General features: G+C 38.6%; 1 protein-coding gene across 3 annotated transcripts in view; it reads right to left on the reverse strand.

Annotated features, from left to right (window-relative positions):
- LMBRD2 (LMBR1 domain containing 2) overlaps window positions 1-18417 on the reverse strand; it is a 35502-nt gene extending 17085 nt beyond the window's left edge. For all 3 annotated transcript variants that reach the window (XM_044431183.1, XM_044431182.1, XM_044431184.1), the window contains exons 1-12: window positions 18138-18417; window positions 15395-15622; window positions 14708-14811; window positions 10010-10105; window positions 9276-9443; window positions 8434-8644; window positions 6020-6094; window positions 4821-4934; window positions 4023-4206; window positions 3459-3640; window positions 2901-3034; window positions 1913-2021 (exon numbers count right to left, since the gene is read on the reverse strand). In XM_044431183.1, the coding sequence (XP_044287118.1) occupies window positions 1913-2021; window positions 2901-3034; window positions 3459-3640; window positions 4023-4206; window positions 4821-4934; window positions 6020-6094; window positions 8434-8644; window positions 9276-9443; window positions 10010-10105; window positions 14708-14811; window positions 15395-15568 (1551 nt within the window). In that variant the 5' untranslated portion in view covers window positions 15569-15622; window positions 18138-18417. The remainder of the gene's footprint in view (window positions 1-1912; window positions 2022-2900; window positions 3035-3458; window positions 3641-4022; window positions 4207-4820; window positions 4935-6019; window positions 6095-8433; window positions 8645-9275; window positions 9444-10009; window positions 10106-14707; window positions 14812-15394; window positions 15623-18137) is intronic.
- Window positions 18418-18883: the final 466 nt, after the last annotated feature.

Here is an 18883-nt window from a genome sequence, read left to right on the forward strand (position 1 = left end):
TTGCCCCTTCAGAGCCCAAGTCTTAGACAAACCATATTCTAACACTGCTAAAATGTTCTGCTTTTGAGAGTGGAGACTTATATTTTGTATGCAAGTAAATTGATATGAGGGAATTTTGCCTATGCAGTAGATTTTTTTTCTACTGGTTTTATTTTTAAGTGTTATCATGTTAGAAATCTGTGTCCAACCTAGATAATTAAATAATATGGGTACACTAATGAGGAAAGTTAAGATCTTTACAGTCCCATTACTTTCAATCAGACAGTAAAACAGAGGCTTAGAATAATGAGACTGAAGAGATTCACTCCAAATGAATTATATTTAAAAATGTAATGCAATGCAAAGTCACCACTAGCAGAAATGTATTGACCCAGTTTGCACATGTGAATAGGATACCATGTTCATTAACCAATGACATCATGCAATGCACAAGTAGGAAAGCTGCTGCAGTGCTTTGGCACTTTTGCTTTTAATCAGTAATCTACAATTGCCACAGTTGTAAGTTGAGTGTGATGTGCAACCCTAGAATACTAGATTGTTCAACACCTAACTCATGGTTTGCTGTTCACTCAACCACTAGGCTGTTTAGATTTTAAATAAGCTGGGACTCTGGGTTTTCATGTCAACGTTTGATGCAGCTAATCATATGCTGCAGAAATAAAAGTGGAAGTAAGGAATGTGTGGGAGGCAGTGCACTTGCTCACTCTCACTTAGTACCATTGATAGGCGAAAGGGCACAAACACCTAACTGAAAACAGATTCTATACAGCCAAGAAAGGAATCTGATAGGACATAGCTGGTTTGAAACCCTGAACTGAAATGAAGCAAAATGAACATTTCATTTTGGCAAGAAAACTTTTTTACAAACTGTTCTCTGAAATCCATTTAGCATCTACAATTAAGTTATACTAAGAAAATAAGAACATAAGAAAAATTATGCTCGATAAGGTCAATATAGTATAGCACTCAGTTCAAATGATGGCGAACCAGCTGTCCACAGGCTCTCACCAGGAGGAAAAGTACACGTTTCATCTGCCTAAGCTCCTCAGCAACTTGAGTATACAGACATGCCATTTCTGATAATGGACAGCAAGGCTAGTAGCCACTGACAGCCTCCTCCTCCATGAATTTGTTCAATCCCCCTTTTAAAGCTATCCAGATAGGTGGTTATCACCACTTCCGGTGACAGTGAATTCCATAGTTAAACTGTATGAAGAAGTACTTCCTTTTCTCTGTCCTGATTCTTCCACCAATAAGTTTCATGGGATCCAGCGTTACGGGGGAGAAAGAAAAATGTCTTTCTCCATACCCTGCTTAATTTTAAACGCCTCTTATCATTGCTTTCCTCTCTGAAAAGCAAGGGAGGCTGAGGGTGAATTCCTGGACTGCCCTACCTTCCACAGATGGGAAACGTATGTAAATTGTTAGTTGTTCCTTCAGGGAAGAGCACATTAGCGAAAGGTTGTTGACAGCGTCATTGTGAAGGTCTGGCATTTGGAAGGCTGAGTTACTTTGTGTGCAATCTAAGTCATAGCCTGGACTCTCAAATTTGGAATTTCTTTGTTTCTAAGCTTTAGTTTATGAGCTTCTCTGTAGCCTTAAAATCTAGAGCCTACACTGGGCCCAAACTGATGCCAGCCTTCTCTTTATGTTTATAAGCAGTCTCTGCTTATAGTCCTGCTCAGTGGCTCTTGAGAGTACAGGGATATGCATTGCCTTTCCTCCCACTTTCTAAGCCTCGGTTTAGTTTAAATGTGGACTCTCTACCTGAGCTTCTCTGCAGTTTCCTGCTAGGATTTCCCTCTGGGATTTAGCTTTCAAGTATAAGTTGGCAAAGGGTTATTCTTTCGGAAATGTTGCCCTCTTGTGGTGCCCCTGTCCTACTATATCAAGACAAGTTCTTTTCGCTTACAGATGTATACGCAGTTTGCTGATCAGCGGGTCTTTGAGAAAATGCCGAATCCATATGAGTCAAGCCCAAGAAATTCAGACACAGGGGAGGGGTCAAACGGCAGAACAGCCTGCATGATAAAGGATAAAATGGTAATATACTGAGGATAAGGAAGAGGACCATGTAAACTGCCTTGAGTTCCTTGCAAGAGGAAAAAAGGAAATATATAAGTACATTAATAAAATGTGCAATGAAAATAGTCAGCAATTTTGAAAGCAGTTTTTGCTGCATTTGACATTCCCCTTCTATCTCATATGACTGAAAACAGTACCAGCTGCTCACATGCTAACCTAAAAAAATGACAAGGAAAGAGGAAGGGAGGCTGTAAGGGTGCAGAAAGCGATAGATAGATATGCTGAGAGTAGAGTATTCTACATGTAGGATAATCTGGATGCTTAGAAGAAAGCAAGTTGGCCAATACACAAAGCTGTTCTCCATGTAACTGTTATAATCAGCATTCTAAATATCCTTCTCTAGAAGTGGACATGCAGGAGTGGAATTACTTACTTCCTACTCCGCCTGCCTGCATTCAGAACCCCCTCAGAACACTCCCTCAAGGGCTAGGGAACCCTGCGGAGTAGAGTGGGCTATGGGACAGGAGGCCAAGAGGTTGTAACCTCCTGCTCTATGCCTGAACGCGCACAGGTACGCCTTGTAGGCCACAGCCCACCCCACTCTGAGGGTTCCCTGGCTCTGTGAAGGACAATCTGGAGGCTCTGGGGCTGGTGAAGAGAGTAGGTTTGGGAGGTTTGGTTTCTGCTAACCTTCTGTGGACAGGTATCTGGGTACAAATCCACTGTATCCAAGCAAGAACCAGATCAAGGCCTGTAATAGTCTTTAGATGAATGCAGGTTAAAAATAAGATCCAGCTACATTACAGCAAATTCCTTCTGTGCAACACCTTTAATTATTCAGAACTATACATGTAACAAAATAACAATCTACTTACATGCCACTGAAAAGCAAACTATATGCATCTGTTTGATGGTGCGAAGCTAAATAGTAATAGTTGAACACACGAATTCTGAAGACAGTAGAATAGACACAGATACTGAGGAAAAAGATGGTAAAGAAGCAGGCGATCTGTAAAACAGAGATTTCATTCAAAATTAGGTAAAATATAGACTTATATTTTATTAATATTTTATGGCATTATTTAGTGAACTAGGTGCTTTGTAAATTATTTAAGCATTTTTACATAAAATAACTCTAGCAGCAAAACAGAGTATAGAAATACAAGGGTGAGGGTACTACTGGACAAAACAAGGATCAGAATCTTGAATATGATCATAACCCTTCCTATTGCTATATTAATGACGACATACTCTTAAGGCTGGTTCAAATTCCTAAAATTTCTGTGAGGTCATATACATAATAAACTCAAGCAATTTCTGTTACTTAAGTTGTACACAAAACTTAAGATATACCACTATATAACTATCAAATTACAGGATTAAATAATTCTAGAGTACAAGCCCTAAATGTCAATAAGGTTTGGAAAACTAACCTCTATATAGAAATAGTTGTAATTGTCTCTTGCTAGTTGAATGAAGACTGCAAACAAGGACAAAACTGGCTTCGGGCTGAAAAATGTGCATTCCGACCATACAACAATGATAGAAAATGTGGCCAAAATAATGGCAAGAATCCTGTGAAACCATGGTCGCAGAAGACACTCCCAATACCATTCTAGAAAAGAAATATTTGGAGATTAGGAAAAGAGTAATTAAATAAGGAATCAGAAAGGGAAAGACATGCAAAGAACATTGCAATACTGCTCATTCCTTCAAAGGGGTGCTCTAGACATGAATTAGGAATACCAAGGGGGAAGGGCTGGAAACAAACAAGGAAGAAAGACAGAGATGCTACTCCCCAAACAGTTTGCTGCTCTGAATGTGTCCACAGGCCAGAATGCGGAAGGGATAAAGGGAGAAAAGGAACAAGGCTCCACTGAGTCTATGGATTTATTCACACATGGACACTGCATCTATACTGATCTGCACTGACATCCTTGTTATACTATGCTTTTGCCAAAAACGCTGTACTCAGTTATCTGCATAATAGCGCATACCTACAGTTGGTGTGTAAAGATACTGGATAATTTTGTTTTCAGGTTCTTGAGACTGAAAAGTATGGACAAACTGATGAGTAGCACTGGTTTCATTTTTTGCCACATCCTCCAAATAAAAAGCTTGTTCTAGAAGAATTTGCCACTGGACCTGTGTACGACGATGCCTTTGAACTGAATAAATTACCTAACAAAACAAAACCAGTGTTCTTTTTATAGCAATAATAGGGTATGGTAGGAAGATAAGTTAAGCACACACATACAAACATTTAGCAAATAATCTATGGGTTATAATATAAAATGGGAATAATTTCCCATGGGTAGCAACAACCTAGGCTACAATTACTATTCTCACAGCCAGGTATTATGTCATATTTTTATTAAATTTGTGCACTGTTCATTAGCTAATAAGCTATGGATTATATCCCCCGTTAGTTCTATTAAGGACATATCATTAAACAAACAGGGATCTGTTATCCACTATCACTTTTACGCATTCCTTATTACCTTGTAATATAAATATAATGTTCTCTTGCTTTCCTTGGAGTATTTGGGTTGAGTATTGTCATGCTTTGCGCAACATCACATTTTGCAATAGTAGTCAAGTTTTGATTTTTAGGACACCCTTGGAAATGCTACATAGTTATTGGTTCAGACACTCAAGTATTGTTGTATAGTGCACAGAAACTGCCTTTGAAAGACTACAGAAGCCACATTCATTGGGCTTCTTCGCATGCTGAACTTAGAAAAAGAACAACTCAAAATACATCTACGTCTATTCTTGTTAAATCACTGAGTTACCTGCTTATGAAGTTTGGCCAGGCTTTTTTCTGTTGGGTAAGTATTAGGCCTTTCTTCAAAATCTTCATAGTCATCCATGTTTCTACCCATTCTTTCCTGATACTCAGGAGGGCACTAAGATTAAAAGAACAGATGCCTCACCACATGTGCCTGACACAACACCACACTGAAGCCAGAAGAGTTGAGGGGGAACAGAAGGCTTACCGAGAGAGCCAGAAGGACTCTTGCTTCCCTCTCATTGCCTCCTAGGCCCTTCTTCCATTTTCTGTCCAAATATTCTCCCAGATGTTACCAGGACAAAATTCTATTTTCACATTTTTCATACCTATTTGTAGCGACTGTTCCCCTGGATTCACTGCTACTTCCGCACTTTTTAAAGGGAATTTACGATTGTATGATCTAGCCAACTGAAAATCAACTGGCTATTATTCCCTCACTTTTCAGACAATCATTTTCTAAAATGGGTCACATCAATAAAAACAGGGAGAGACCTAGACATCAGGCTTAGACATTAAAACGGAAAATGTAAGATACACAAGGGAAAACGAGTGGAAAAAATGGAAGCTGGAGGCACTTCTTTGTTTCAGGCCAAAACAGGGCAGTAAGCTGTAAGGGGACATTTGTATTCCTTTCAGGTCAAGAAAATCTTCCCTTGCTGATATTCTGGCTTGAAAAGCAATTGGTGGCTATTTAGACAACGCATGGGAACGGAGCACTTTCCCCTTACTTTTGCAGACTGAGGACTGCAGGTAGCTAGGGCCAATCTTTCTTTTTGGCAAAGAGGGTGATATGAACTCCCGGTGGCTGTTTCTTCTTTGGCCACAATACAGCAGTATCCAGTCAAAAACTAGTGCTAAGAGCATTAGCTGGTGTGATGGAATTTCCTGGTCACACTTGCTACTGCTGTTGTATGCACATATGGGGCACTTGTGTTAGTGCTTCTGTCTAACCTTTGTCTTGATGTCATTCTTAGGAAAGGAGGGGGTGCAGCCTCTTGTGGCAATGACGGGGCACAATGTACCATTGTCAGAACTGGCTGAGAAATATTACTGGGCAAACATAAGCTTCCTATTGTGTAGGTAAGGAAAGAGCAACATATCATGTTGCCCAGGCAATATTGCTGACACTCCTTTTGCTGCAGTTTTAGAATCTTAACCCATAACCCTTATGTGGAAATATATATTACAAAGATTAGTTACCTTCTTTAATACTGTATCCACACATTTCCTCAAAGGATGATTGTATTTAATACTTTCATTTACTTTGCGGACTTCCTGTTTGAGTAAGAGAAAGAAATAAGAAACACTTTTTTCTCTATAGTTGTGGTTGAGTCCCCTGCCTTCAGTTTGTGACAATGCTAAGCTTAAAATATTTTAGAAAATATCCAAGTAGGATTTCTAACAAGTTAACAGCAAGTCATTTGTGACTTTATTTGAAAACCGATCATATTTGTTTTTAATACAACATAGAGCAGCAAACTTAGAAAGTAACTTAGTCTGCACTGAGGCCCTCTCCATACTTTACCATTTTATTTATTTGATATGAAGGCTTAGAAAATTATGTTTAAAAAACAATGGCCAAAATTTTCAGAATTCTAATACAGGGTCTAACTGGGATTAGACCCAGTTCAAGTGACCACTTAAATTCCTTGTCTAGATCAGCGGTGGATAGAAAGTAGAACTCCAAAGGTTTTGGACTTGAACTCCCAGTGTTTGTACACTTGCAGTGCTGGCAAGGACTTCTGGGGGCTGAAGTTCTAACCATCTTGAGATATACTTTCTATCCACCCCTAGTCTAGATGACTGCAAATGAAATGCAGTGAGTTTCACAACTGTGCATTCCCCTTCTTTTTTCTTCCTTAACATGTGAAATTTCAACTTTTACCTTTTCCTTTAACTAAACCACAGTTTTCAATTACATCTGAAGTCAGTGATTATACTAACTCTAATTGGTTAAGCAAACTAGCATATCAAACCATGGTCAAGTCCCCTTGCCTGAGAATGCTTAACTTAGCACTGCTTTGGCTAAGATGGTGACTTAAGTTGTCTAGTGTCCCTTGCCATTTCCTAATGTTCAGCTTTTAAAATACCATAAAGATCTTTTTGTCTTCTACTTATTTTATAATCTCTATTTTTTGTTTTATCTTTCATTAGACTAATAATATGTAGCAGTGCTTTACTTGTTTTATTTTTGTTAACTGCTGTTTTGCATTTAGTGATTTTAACTTTTTTCCTCTTTTGGATAGATTTTTTTTTCACAATACAGTTTTTTAGTTTTATTTCACTGCAAGGATATAGAGCACAGTGATGCCATCATGAAAGGTATAATTCATAACTTATACCTTTAATTACTCTGAAAAAAGATTTTAAAAACCACTTTAAAAAAGGAGCTACTGTGGGTTCTAAGCTGAAAACTTTTATAAGTCAGTTTGCTCAAAATACTAAACTTTATGAAGAGGTGCAATACACTAAATATGAATTAGATTTAAAAATCACAACAGGTAGAATTTGCACTATCTTGTTTCATATGGTCATATTGGAAGAATACTGAACAGGCAGTAAGATAATGGCAAATTGAAAATATAAGCATCAAAACACTATTTTGATAAGACGATAGAGGTAAGATACTTATTCGTCCTAAAGACACACATTTTCATTTTTAAAAACTGCATTCAGAATGTATAGTAGTGCTCTGAAATATCACAGCAGGATACTGATTTCTTTTCCACAATTTGAATTTCCCTGTCTAAATATGTTACAAAAGCACCTTTGTGGACTGATGTAATTATGAAAACTGCAATTAACATGAAACCAGGGGAAATGCCTGGTCTGTGTGTCTTTCCAACTGACTGGTATAAAACATTTTTCCAGCTTTCTGGAGCTAATTACTGACCTATTTCATTGACTGTTGATATTAAAATGCTAACTACAATTTTTGCTAACAAAGAATAAGTTATCAAGACATTAATACAGCTGCAATTGCATCATCTCTGCATATATTTTGGTAATGCCAAGTGACAGCTTTGTTTTGGAAAGAGGTGATTATGCTGAGGAATCTTCTTTTTAATATTTAAGGATACACATTTTCTTTTGAATTATCTACCCATCTCTTGGATTTTTTTGTACCTTAAAAGGCTAATAGTTCAGCATTAGTAGAATAAATGGCCACCTGCGATAATGCACAGGTTAGAAGACTTGATTAAACTTACAATTATTGAATAGGTGGCTTATAAGTGTAACCTACAACCATAATTGGAGTACCTCTGTTTAATTATATGCATATTTTTAACAATGGTAATTTGTTCTGTTATATAATGGAATATAGAAATACATAATATATAGAGAACTAGTTCCATGGTTTTTTTTCCCCAAAAAATTGTTGTCTTCATTTATCTTACTCTTTATTCTTCTTTTTCTTCTTTAATGGTGTGGCTTGGTTGTTTTTGTATTGCACAATACAACTAACTAGCTAATTATGTTTTGTGACTTTCTTGCTGCCATAAATATTAAGAAATTGATTTGCACCTTGAGGATGTTATCTCTTATAATCGCCAAATGAGTTCTTCTAGAACTACTTCCAGTGTACCGGCAAACCTGGGTGACAGTATACTTACCTCCATGATATCCTCCAAGTTTTCTTCTGCATCTGCCTTCTCAGTCATCAGTTTAGCAACTTTGAAATATGTCTTCATGAGAAGATAACCTTTCTTTGCTCCATTCCAGTGAGAACGTGGAATTTCAACTAGGCCATACCCTAACAGCAACACTAGGAGGAAGAGGCCCCAGGTGTTGGCAGCAGCTATTCCAATTGTCTGAAGTTGATTCCTAAAACAGAAAGTGTGGCCAATAAAGTAACATTCAGTAATTAGTATGTATCTCGGAACAAAGAGAGACAAAATTAATTAATATTTCATATGAAACACAGAAATCTGTTTTCTCCCTTACTTTTTCACTCTCTGTTTCCTAAAATCCTTTCACAGACTATCTTCCTCATGCATGAAGCATTAAATGAAACATGGAACTATTTATATGATTGTCCCATTCTTTCCTCATGTAGTTCTAATTCAGGGATCCCCAACACAGCACCTTGTGGCAATAATAACACCTGTGCGCGACCCTTAATGTTGTCATTTAAAGGGGTCCCCAGTGGAGCACCTATGCGTATCAACAAAATATAGGCAAGAGACCCTGCTGTTCAAAATGTAAAATTCCCACTCTATAAGCCATCTAGGCAGACTTACAGTACTGCATTAACATCCAGCTGGATTATTTTGGCCAACAAAGAAAATCCAAGTTATGGCAGTACTACAAGTAACTAAAAATGGAATTCATACAGAAGTAATTCCTTAAAATCTAGACCAATAGTATAGATTTAAAGAAACTGTACAACATTATAATTACTAACTAAAAATCACAGTCTTTAAAGATTTAATGTTCTGACATCTAGCAATCTTACCATTGCAGGCTGATGTTTGGATTTATAGCCACATATATTAAGAAAGCTCCAAAAATCAGTAGGTACGTCCCATAATAGATAGCATTCTCAATTAGTGCAGTTTTAATCTTTCCAGCAATGGAAAAGCCTCCTGACCTAGCATACGACTGCATAAAAGGTAACAGAATCCTATGAAAGAACAACAAAAGTAATGAAGCAAAACAGGTTCATTTTATCTGCATTTCTGCTGACAAGTATTCTTCATATAACATGACTGTGCCATTGTATATCTTTGAAAATTGAGGCTGTAAGTCCTGAGATTACTTATTCTATAGCAAAAAGAATTAAATCACAAGGAAAGAGGCTACCTCATATAACTAGTTTCAAGACTATAACTGTAGCATTTCACACTGTTTAGGAACCATATTGCTCTTAGCAGGCAGCATGTTCAATTGACTGTCTGTACCTGGACAATCACCCTTAGAATCCCTGGTGCATATAGCACATAGTTTGCAGCAGACGGGTTCCTTCCTCAAATCAAACCATTTCCCAGTTTACACAAGATTATTCTATTTAAACAGAACCGAGGAGGAGCAGGCCTAGGGTGTATGTGACTATATCTGCCTATATTTAGGTTAAGCCACCAAAAGTTTTCACGTTAATAGTAAACACCCAAGTGCTATATATGAAGCCATTAACAGATTGTTTTTGTCTGAGCTCTTTCAAGTATTCTGGAAGTTCTGCTAATTCCTTACCATGTCAAGAACTGTGATGTCCAGTATACTACTCGCCAAAAGATGGGCATGATTCCATCAGGAATATAACTCCATGGCTTGAAGCATTCCTGTTTTCTGTAAGGATGATCAGATACATAATTAATAATTAAGAAAAAATAGAAAACTAATTGTTCAAAACTAACTAATGGAGGCTGTATGTTATTACAAGGTCTGCAAAATATTACACCTGTCTACATAGTCCAAGCTAGAGCTTCACAAATTGCAGATAAAGTGAAAAGGATATACAATAGCATAAAGAGCATAAAGCTGCCAGCTTATCATTAATCTCTAGACTGCTCCACAAAAAACATAACATGCATGTTTATCATTAACATACATACCATAGAAGAATAAATATTAAGGACAGGCTTCAGTCCCCAGTACTCTGTACAAGTTTGCTACTAGCTCAGCAAGTTTACAGTCTCTATCTAGAAATTCTGCATATACAAACAAGTATTGGGGTACAAGCACACTGTCCACTGTGAACACCATATAATATGACAAAATACGTAGGCACATCACCTGTATATGTATGAATACCCAATATCTATTTGAACAGCCTGGCCATGCCACACATTCACTAGCTTCTCACATACAATAAGTTAAGCCAAAGAAAAGGGTGAGTGTGTGTTGTCACTAAACTGGGTGCTGTTGCTGCATTATAGGTTGCTGTAACACAGCTGCAAGAACAAATGCTAATGATTACTAGTAACACACAATTCACAACCCAATAATAAATCATGAATTCTCTTTATGGGTTGTTTGCAATTGACAAACCATGGTCTGTTAGGGTGGATTAGTTCATTCAATGCAAAAACCACATTCTGGCTTGTCATGATGTGCAAATGCGCACTGGTGCATCATGCTAAGTCATCCTGCCAATGAGCTGTGCATCCAACAGTGCACTGACAATAAGATAAGGACTCATTGCGGCTTGTTCTCCTCTCACTCCCAGTCCCCAGTCAGTACTTCACTACCCTTCGTGGAAGAATCCATCTTGTCATCCCCTCCCTGGTCTTACTACTATTTTTTTTTCTTTAGTGCTGGGCATTTTTAGTGTGGGAGAAGGGAAACCTCAAAAATGCACAATTAGGATTGTATGTTTAAGAATATTTTGGCCTCAGGTAATCATACATTTGTAATTGTATGTCTTTTGTAAGTGTGCTTATAGTTGTCCAACATGTGTTGCATTGCCGGTTCAACTTCCTTCTTCGTTTCAGCTGTCAATGGGAACAAGTAAAGTAGTAGTACACATGGAAAAGGACAAAGTGAGATTGTATCTAGGTAAATTCGTGCTCAGGTGCTGTGGTTCAACTGACAATTGAAAAGCACCAAAATAGGGGGAGAAAGTGACAAAACTAGGTGCACCAAAAGAAAGCGGGACAGTATTGCCCACATAACATTGTACTGCTCTTGCTTTTAAGTGTTGAACTGACACTTCTCAATGCCTTCTCTGGCTCTCTAGCCACTCCGGAAATGGGAGATATAAAGCCTGCCATTCTAGGAGTACTGGCTGCTGCAGTTAATGAGTATTCAAACAAATACAATACAGAAATTATGCAAATTTAATGTATGGAAAAGTAAAGGGGAAATATGAGCCAATTTAAGGGCAGAAGACTAAGTGGAAGGTAGATTTGTGCACCAGTGGTGACTGCTCCAAATTCTTTAAGCAGTAACTGTTCCCAAAGAAGACATGGAAACAAAGGAAGCAAATGTTCCCCACCCCCTTTTTGGACTAGCTGATGATTAAGATACGTAAGTGTTAAAATGCAGCAGATACTGATAATGGTTAGTTCTGCACTTAAAAGCACAAGGATTACAGCAATGACTGGTCCTCTGGCCCTTCTGATGCATCTTTTTGGGCAAATCAGCCTACCATCAGTTTCCATCTAGGATACCTATTCCACTGCTACCTTGGACAGCTTATACATACAAGGGAATTGACCAAAGACACACATTGGCCACTGGGCCCCATCAAAATAAACAAACAAATACCTTGAAAACAGGCACATTTGCACAATTTTCTGGGACCAATAAATAAATAAACATAGCAAACATGTAGTGCTTGCTCCAAAGTACTGCTTGAGCATTGGTGGAGAGGCAGCGCTATCACCCAGTGGCTGCAAGGGTGAGATCACAAAGAATGAAAAGAGCTTTTGCCATTCTTGTTGAGAAGTTCACTAGCCGATCCCTACAACCCATGATGAAACTGTTCTCCCAGGTTTGAATGACATAACAGCCGATTATGGATTTAAGAACAAGCCATGTGTTGTGACGGTGGCTTGCTGCCAAAATAGAAGCTACCCTACGGGAAGAAATCGGGGTTTGGAAGACACAATAACCAGTAATGGCTAGTTACTCACAATGGACTCTTGCAAACCCAGTCACTATGTTGTGCATGCAATGGGAGTACAGTGCTCCACATTAGACATAGTGTACCCAAAAGACCTTTACTGAGAAGAAAGCTTTACCAAAGCCAAATCAGTTCTGAGACTGAGATAAACCTCATCTGTTACAAGGCAAGCTTTCTCAGAGTACACTTAATGAAACATATAACCACAGCTACAGCATCACCTTATGCTCAGAGAAAGGATCTGTAAGATTGTAATACCATAGGGAAAAAGAATCTTCTTTGTTCCAGTGGAACATAAATGAAGGGGAAAAACCCATAAAATATACTGCATAAGCTATGTATTCTTGCCTTGAAGCCACTGAAGCTCTTTGCTCCTACATAAAAAATGGGGAGCTTATTTATAAATAAATAGTTTAATGCTCTGTATCTCAAAGTCATGAAAGCAAATCAAATTGGTTACATAATGTTAAAATGATGGCTTGGAATAGCAGGATGATATCCAAACACAAATTGCCATCCTTCTAGAAGTGCATTATAAAGCATAACTTCTGAATTGTTCTGACTTTACAAAGATGCTACATTTCCAGTCTTGTAAAGTCATGGGAGTAAAATTTTTACACAAAATCACAGTCATTGGTAATGACAAAAGAATTCCTGATAGAGGGCTTGTTCACATTTAATGACAGCAAATCATGGATTGACTAACTCCCAAATTACTACAGCTTTGCCTGTTGGCCCAATAGTAGCTTGGTGCATGATGTATAAATTTCGACACTTTGAGTTGCTTGTGCACTAAACTACCCAAAGTTAATTTAACTACTAATTATAGGTTAGCTTTGGGTTATTTACCTCACAAACAAACCAAGATATACAGATTCACATAACACACAAAAACCTCAAATTAGGAGCTTGCATATACAAAAGTGGCTGCTATTTGATACACAATATTTATTATTAATTTATGTAAACTTATATTCACTAAATTGGCTTGAGGCAGATTACAGTCAAATGCCAAAACATAATTAACCCACATGAACTGGATCTTTATCTCAGGAAAAAACAAGGGGAAAAACCAACTATGAATCAAGAAATAAATTATCCTGCCAGCCTACTTAGACATTTCCTAGAACATATATTATCATCTTACAGCTCAAACGAGCCAAGGTCTGCTCTGGTTTCTCAACAATCAAATGGTATGAGCAAGTAATATAAATGAGCTTCAATGATCCAGTCTGCACATAACAGTAACAAATCATGGCGCTAATTAAATAATAAATTAATTAACAATGACTGCTTACTATGAGCAGATTACTGTGCAGCCTCCAATCAGCTCTATCACAGATTCTCTTTTGCTGTGCAAATCAAAAACTTTGAATTGTTCATGCATTACACTACCCAATGGCAAGATTCAGTGGTGACTGTGCATGAGCAGGCTTCTTATGCAACAGAATCAGCAGGGCAGCAGCAGGCCATACTCATTGACCAACTATGAATCACCCAAAGTTAACATGTAATTAATTTTTAGGTTAACTCTGGGTTCTTTTAACCCACATAATCCAAGGGTTAAATGCAATCATCTGTGGGCAGACTGGAAGCTGTGTATTGAAAGTGGATCACACCAGAGCAAAATGTAGTGTAATTAACTCAGGATCTGCCAATGTTCTATGCAAACTGGCCCAATGTGTCCAAGGCCTTGCATACTGTGAAGACAATGACGTGGTTCACATGATCACTGCGTCCCACTGTCACTTATTTAATAACCCATACATTGTTCAAGGATTATGTAAAGGTTGTTTAACACCCCCCATATAACCCACACTGTCTGGGTTCATACTGCACAAGATGTTGTGTCCCATATATTCAGAATGGCAGCTGGCACATGCTTAGTATTTATTATTATTTAAAACTTTTCTAGACTGTCCCTTACTGTGGTCTTGGAACAGTTTAACAATAAGACAAAATAAAATAAAACATAGCATCCTAATAAAAAATTCCAATCAATAGTAAACCTGTATTAAATCAATCAAATCTTAAAACATTAGGAAAATAAAAAGGGTTTACAGGGCATTTGTGATAGAAAGAACTTAAATAGCCTATTTGGGATAAACATTTGCTAGATGAACAAGTAGAAAGAGCACATACCTTTGTTTTCTCTCAGTTTTTAAACATGTAAACTGTCCAACTCCTCCCATTAGAGATGCACAGTACCTAAATGTATCCTTTTAAATTTAATATTCATTTTTTTGTTATTCTTAGATTGCTGTGGGCTTTCAACTTCCACAACTCACTGAGAATGCACTGTTTAGAAAGAAGACTAATCATACCTTGGAGTGGAACTTGCATATTGTTGGTATTGTGGTGATCCATTATTGGTGGGGGGGGCAGCATATGATTCATTTATATCGTGTTTACATTGATTGTATATAGTCTAAAAAAGGCAGCAATTAGAAAAAAGTAACATAGTTTTAGAGAACAAAATAAAGGCACCTATCAATTTATTGACTTCAATATATATTTTAATCATAAATTCAAGTAAATTAATGTCTTTACCATAACACATAATTTTTGCTACTTATGTATAGATACATTGGTGATAAATAAATAAATAACTGGATAGAGCATTAGCTCTTGAGATAAGATGCTCAGAGCTGGCCTTGTCTGGTCCAAATAAGCAGCAGCCATGCTGTGGAAAACCCCTACATGGCAAGGAGGTTGCAAACAATCAAAATGGAATTAATGGAATTCTCACTTTTCTTTTAGGCAAAACAATGGCATGCGGTGAAGGTCTGAATTTATTATTATTATTTAAACCATTTCTGATATTTCTGGCTTACACCAGGCTATTACGAATATCAAAATTTTGATGCAACTTTTCCATTGTTTAATAAGATACTCTTCACTGCTTATTTAATAAAAAAAGAAAAAAACCCACCCTAACCACTCCTGTCTGAGGCATTTATGCACAATTAACTGCTACAAAAAAGGAAAAACATAAAAATGAAATTCCTTACCGTTGTGACATCCAAAGGCAATATAAAGATTATGAGAAAACAAAGATGCCAAGCTAGTAGTGTTGCTACAAGCACAAGCTTGTGTTGTTTTTTGAAGTCTCCATACCGATGTAGTATGATTAATGCCAGAAAGAAGACAACAATTATCTCAATGCCCAAAGCTGCACCACTCATAATTGTTTACTGACTCCAACCAGGATGTATAGCTCATTTAGAAGAGAGTCATAGCTATAATAAATAGAAAGATTTAATTGAATCCTGTAGTGTCATTTGTAATAGACATATTGACTATAATTCTAAGAGCATCTAGATACATGTAGCAAGGGTTTTCTTCCCCGTAACAGAATAGCAGCTCTTTCCCCTAAGAGCTCATGACACTTGGCCCAGTTCCAATGAAGCAAGCTTTCTGTGAATGTTATGGGGCTTTTTGTGAATGTTAAGGCAGTTTATCAAACAGCCAGTCTGTCACATTTGAAACTGAGTGGAATGAAGAGCATCACAGAGGTCTGCAGTTCAATTTTAAAACCTTTTAAAAATTCAACTAGTTTTTCTAAACTAGATAGTTCATTGGTCCTCAGTCCATGCCAGCCTACTATGCACTTTCTGCCTTTATTTCCCATATAGCAAAAATACAGTTCTCAAATGTTACTTTGAATGCCAGTCATAAAATATAAAGCAACTCAGGTGCTTTAGATAAGGAGTATTAAAAGCCATGGCAAAATATTACGCAAGTCTTGCATTACAAATCACAGCAAGCCAATAACAGCACAAAAATATGCACTTCTCTCTCATTATTGAGAAGTTAAAAAGTTATTTACTTAGTTTGGTATTTGTCTTCCCATGAAATTACCATATTTTTCGCTCTGTAAGACGCACTTTTTTCCCCCTCAAAAGTAAGGGGAAATGTCTGTGAGTCTTATAGAGCAAATGTGTGTGCCCGACACCCAGGACGCTGCCAGCCACCTGCACCACGTGGCACCACCTGGCCGGCACGCACTCGGCACGCCCTGCTCTGCCCCCCTCTTCCAGCACAGGTGAGAGCTGTTAATCACATGTCGGTGTGTGTTTTCAAATGGCAACCCATCTTTTAATGAAGCCCATGGGGAAGTGATGGGGAATGTGCCTGTGATTATCAGGAAGCTTTCCATGGGTCAGTTATCAGTTAGTTAATGAGACACTTTTTTTTTAGGATCAGTGGATATTTGAACAGCATTACTTTCGTGTATGAAGTTCATTCTTCAAAGGCTACTTGGTCCGCTGTGTGTTTGATTTACCGTACAATATCTCATTTTTTGTCAGAAGTTTTTTTCTATTATTTACTAGTAGGGCAGTGTGGACATTACTGGCTTTTTTAGATTTGTTATTGAATTGTCTGCAGCAGCGCTTGTATAACTGATGTAGATTGTGGATTCCTTCAATAATTCCACTACTGACTAAGAAAGTGATGTCAGTGATTGTGAGCAACAGAGCTTCATAAATTCTGACTCTAGTGATGATGAGTTCTATGGGTTCAACGAAAACTAGAAGAGTACTCGAACTTTAAAGTCTCTCTTTTGTTAATGACAGTGATGATGGTTCTTAATGCCACTGTTGACTGCTGTTCACTTTACAAAGTTGAAATACGGTATTACTGTATTCTGTTACAGTTTATTAAATAGTTTAGTGAACCATTTGATTCAGAATATTTTCTTGTTTTCCTCCTCTAAAAACTAGGTGCGTCTTATGGTCAGGTGTGTCTTATAGAGCGAAAAATACAGTACTGAATTCTATTTACGGTTCTTCTAGGGAAAAATACTTTTTTCAGCAGAAATTATATTGACTGAATTTTATTGTTTTTCATGAATACTAGAAATGTTTTATGTTTTTCAGTTCATTTCTACCACATTTGTCATGCTCTTCTTCCAAGTAACTTAGAGCAAGGTATAAGTGTGCTAAATAAAAAATATATATTTCAAATCCATTTCTGGTCCTGCCCCCAGTTTACCTTTTGGAAGATGCTCTTCAAATTCCCTTGATCTTCAGCAAAGTATTAAAAAGTGTGAAGAATAGATGCCACTGTTGAACATTTATAATTCACCAGTTCCACTATTCCTCTTCACACTCTGTACCAGAATCTCTTCTTTTCAAATCCAAATGCATTTATCTATTTATTTAAACACTTTAAAAAAAACACCCTTTATCTACAGGACCCCATTTAGAGCATTTCTTCCTTGATATACTAGTTTACTAGTCAGGAATAGTGTGAGACAACAGTGGTTTTTACCTGGGAAGAAACAATCCCATTCCATGTCTTCCCACCTCATCCCTAGAATCTGCAGTGGTAGAGGCCAGAATTTCACCTAAGGATGTTGCACACCTCCCTCAAGCAAATCGTTGAATGAAGCGGTGGAATCCCGTGGTGGCTCCGTAGACTGTACCAGCTCCAAGGATGCCAGTGTAAGGACACAATTCTATGCATGTTTAGACAGAAAAAAGTCCTACAACTTCCCGCATTTTGAAGCCAGCATGTCTAAATATGCATAGAGTGTTCATCAGTGGCTATCATGCTTAATCCCTCCTCTTAAAGACGTAGTACACCAGCGGGGGAAAACCAAGCGCTCATCGTGGGAGTTTGTTCGCTTTCTAAAATCAAGCGGCGCCTTCAAAACCGTGCCCACCGTCGCCCCTAACTCTGCTGCCTGTGCGGACCGTGCCCTGAAGCGAAGCAGGGGGCAACAGCTGCGATTCTCCCCTCGGAACTTACTCAGCGCTGACGCGGCCAGGCCTCTGCTCGCTCCATCCTCTCTCGGTCCGCCTGCTTGCCTGGCTGCCCGCCCGCCTCTCTCGGCTAGAACCGCTGCAGGGCCCGGCGCCCTTCCGCGCCCCCAAGCAACGACGCCGCGCCTCAGCGGGACCCCCTCAAGCGCCGTCCCACGGTCCTCCACGGCTCAGGCAGCGGCCCGGCTCTCGACAAGGAAGGAACGAAGCCGGCTGCCAACACGGCCGCGGGCGCGCCGGACATTTCCTGCTTCGCCCAATCACGCGCCGTCGTCACCCAGACCCGGCTCCGGCTCGGCTCCGGCTCCTCCTCCTCTGGAGCGTGAGGGACTGTGGGTAAAAAGAAGTCAACCGACCTCCGCCAGGCTAGTACAACCCGCAAAACCTCATCCTTCTGCCTTCATACAGGACTGCAATATCCAGAAGCCATTGCGTTAGCGGCTTTCGCCTCCTGCGTGTGCGTCCTCCTCTGCACTACAACACCCAGAAGTCATTGCCAAAGACTGGTCAATCGTTTGCTTTGGGCTAAGAATCTCTCTTGGCTAGTGCAGTGTTAAAACTAAGATCCTAAAGAGGGCGCAGGAGATTGTTAATCGCCAGGGGGACTTTTACTGTTGGGCAAAATAGAGAAGATAATAAACGTTAGGCCTTCCAAAGTGTTGATGGATTCCAGTTCCCATCACCGTGCACACACTGGTCAGGGATTTTAAAATTATGGATTATTAGTATTAT

Source organism: Varanus komodoensis, unplaced genomic scaffold, assembly GCF_004798865.1.
Source record: "Varanus komodoensis strain SLA01 unplaced genomic scaffold, ASM479886v1 scaffold22, whole genome shotgun sequence".
In the NCBI taxonomy this organism is placed as follows: domain Eukaryota; kingdom Metazoa; phylum Chordata; class Lepidosauria; order Squamata; family Varanidae; genus Varanus; species Varanus komodoensis.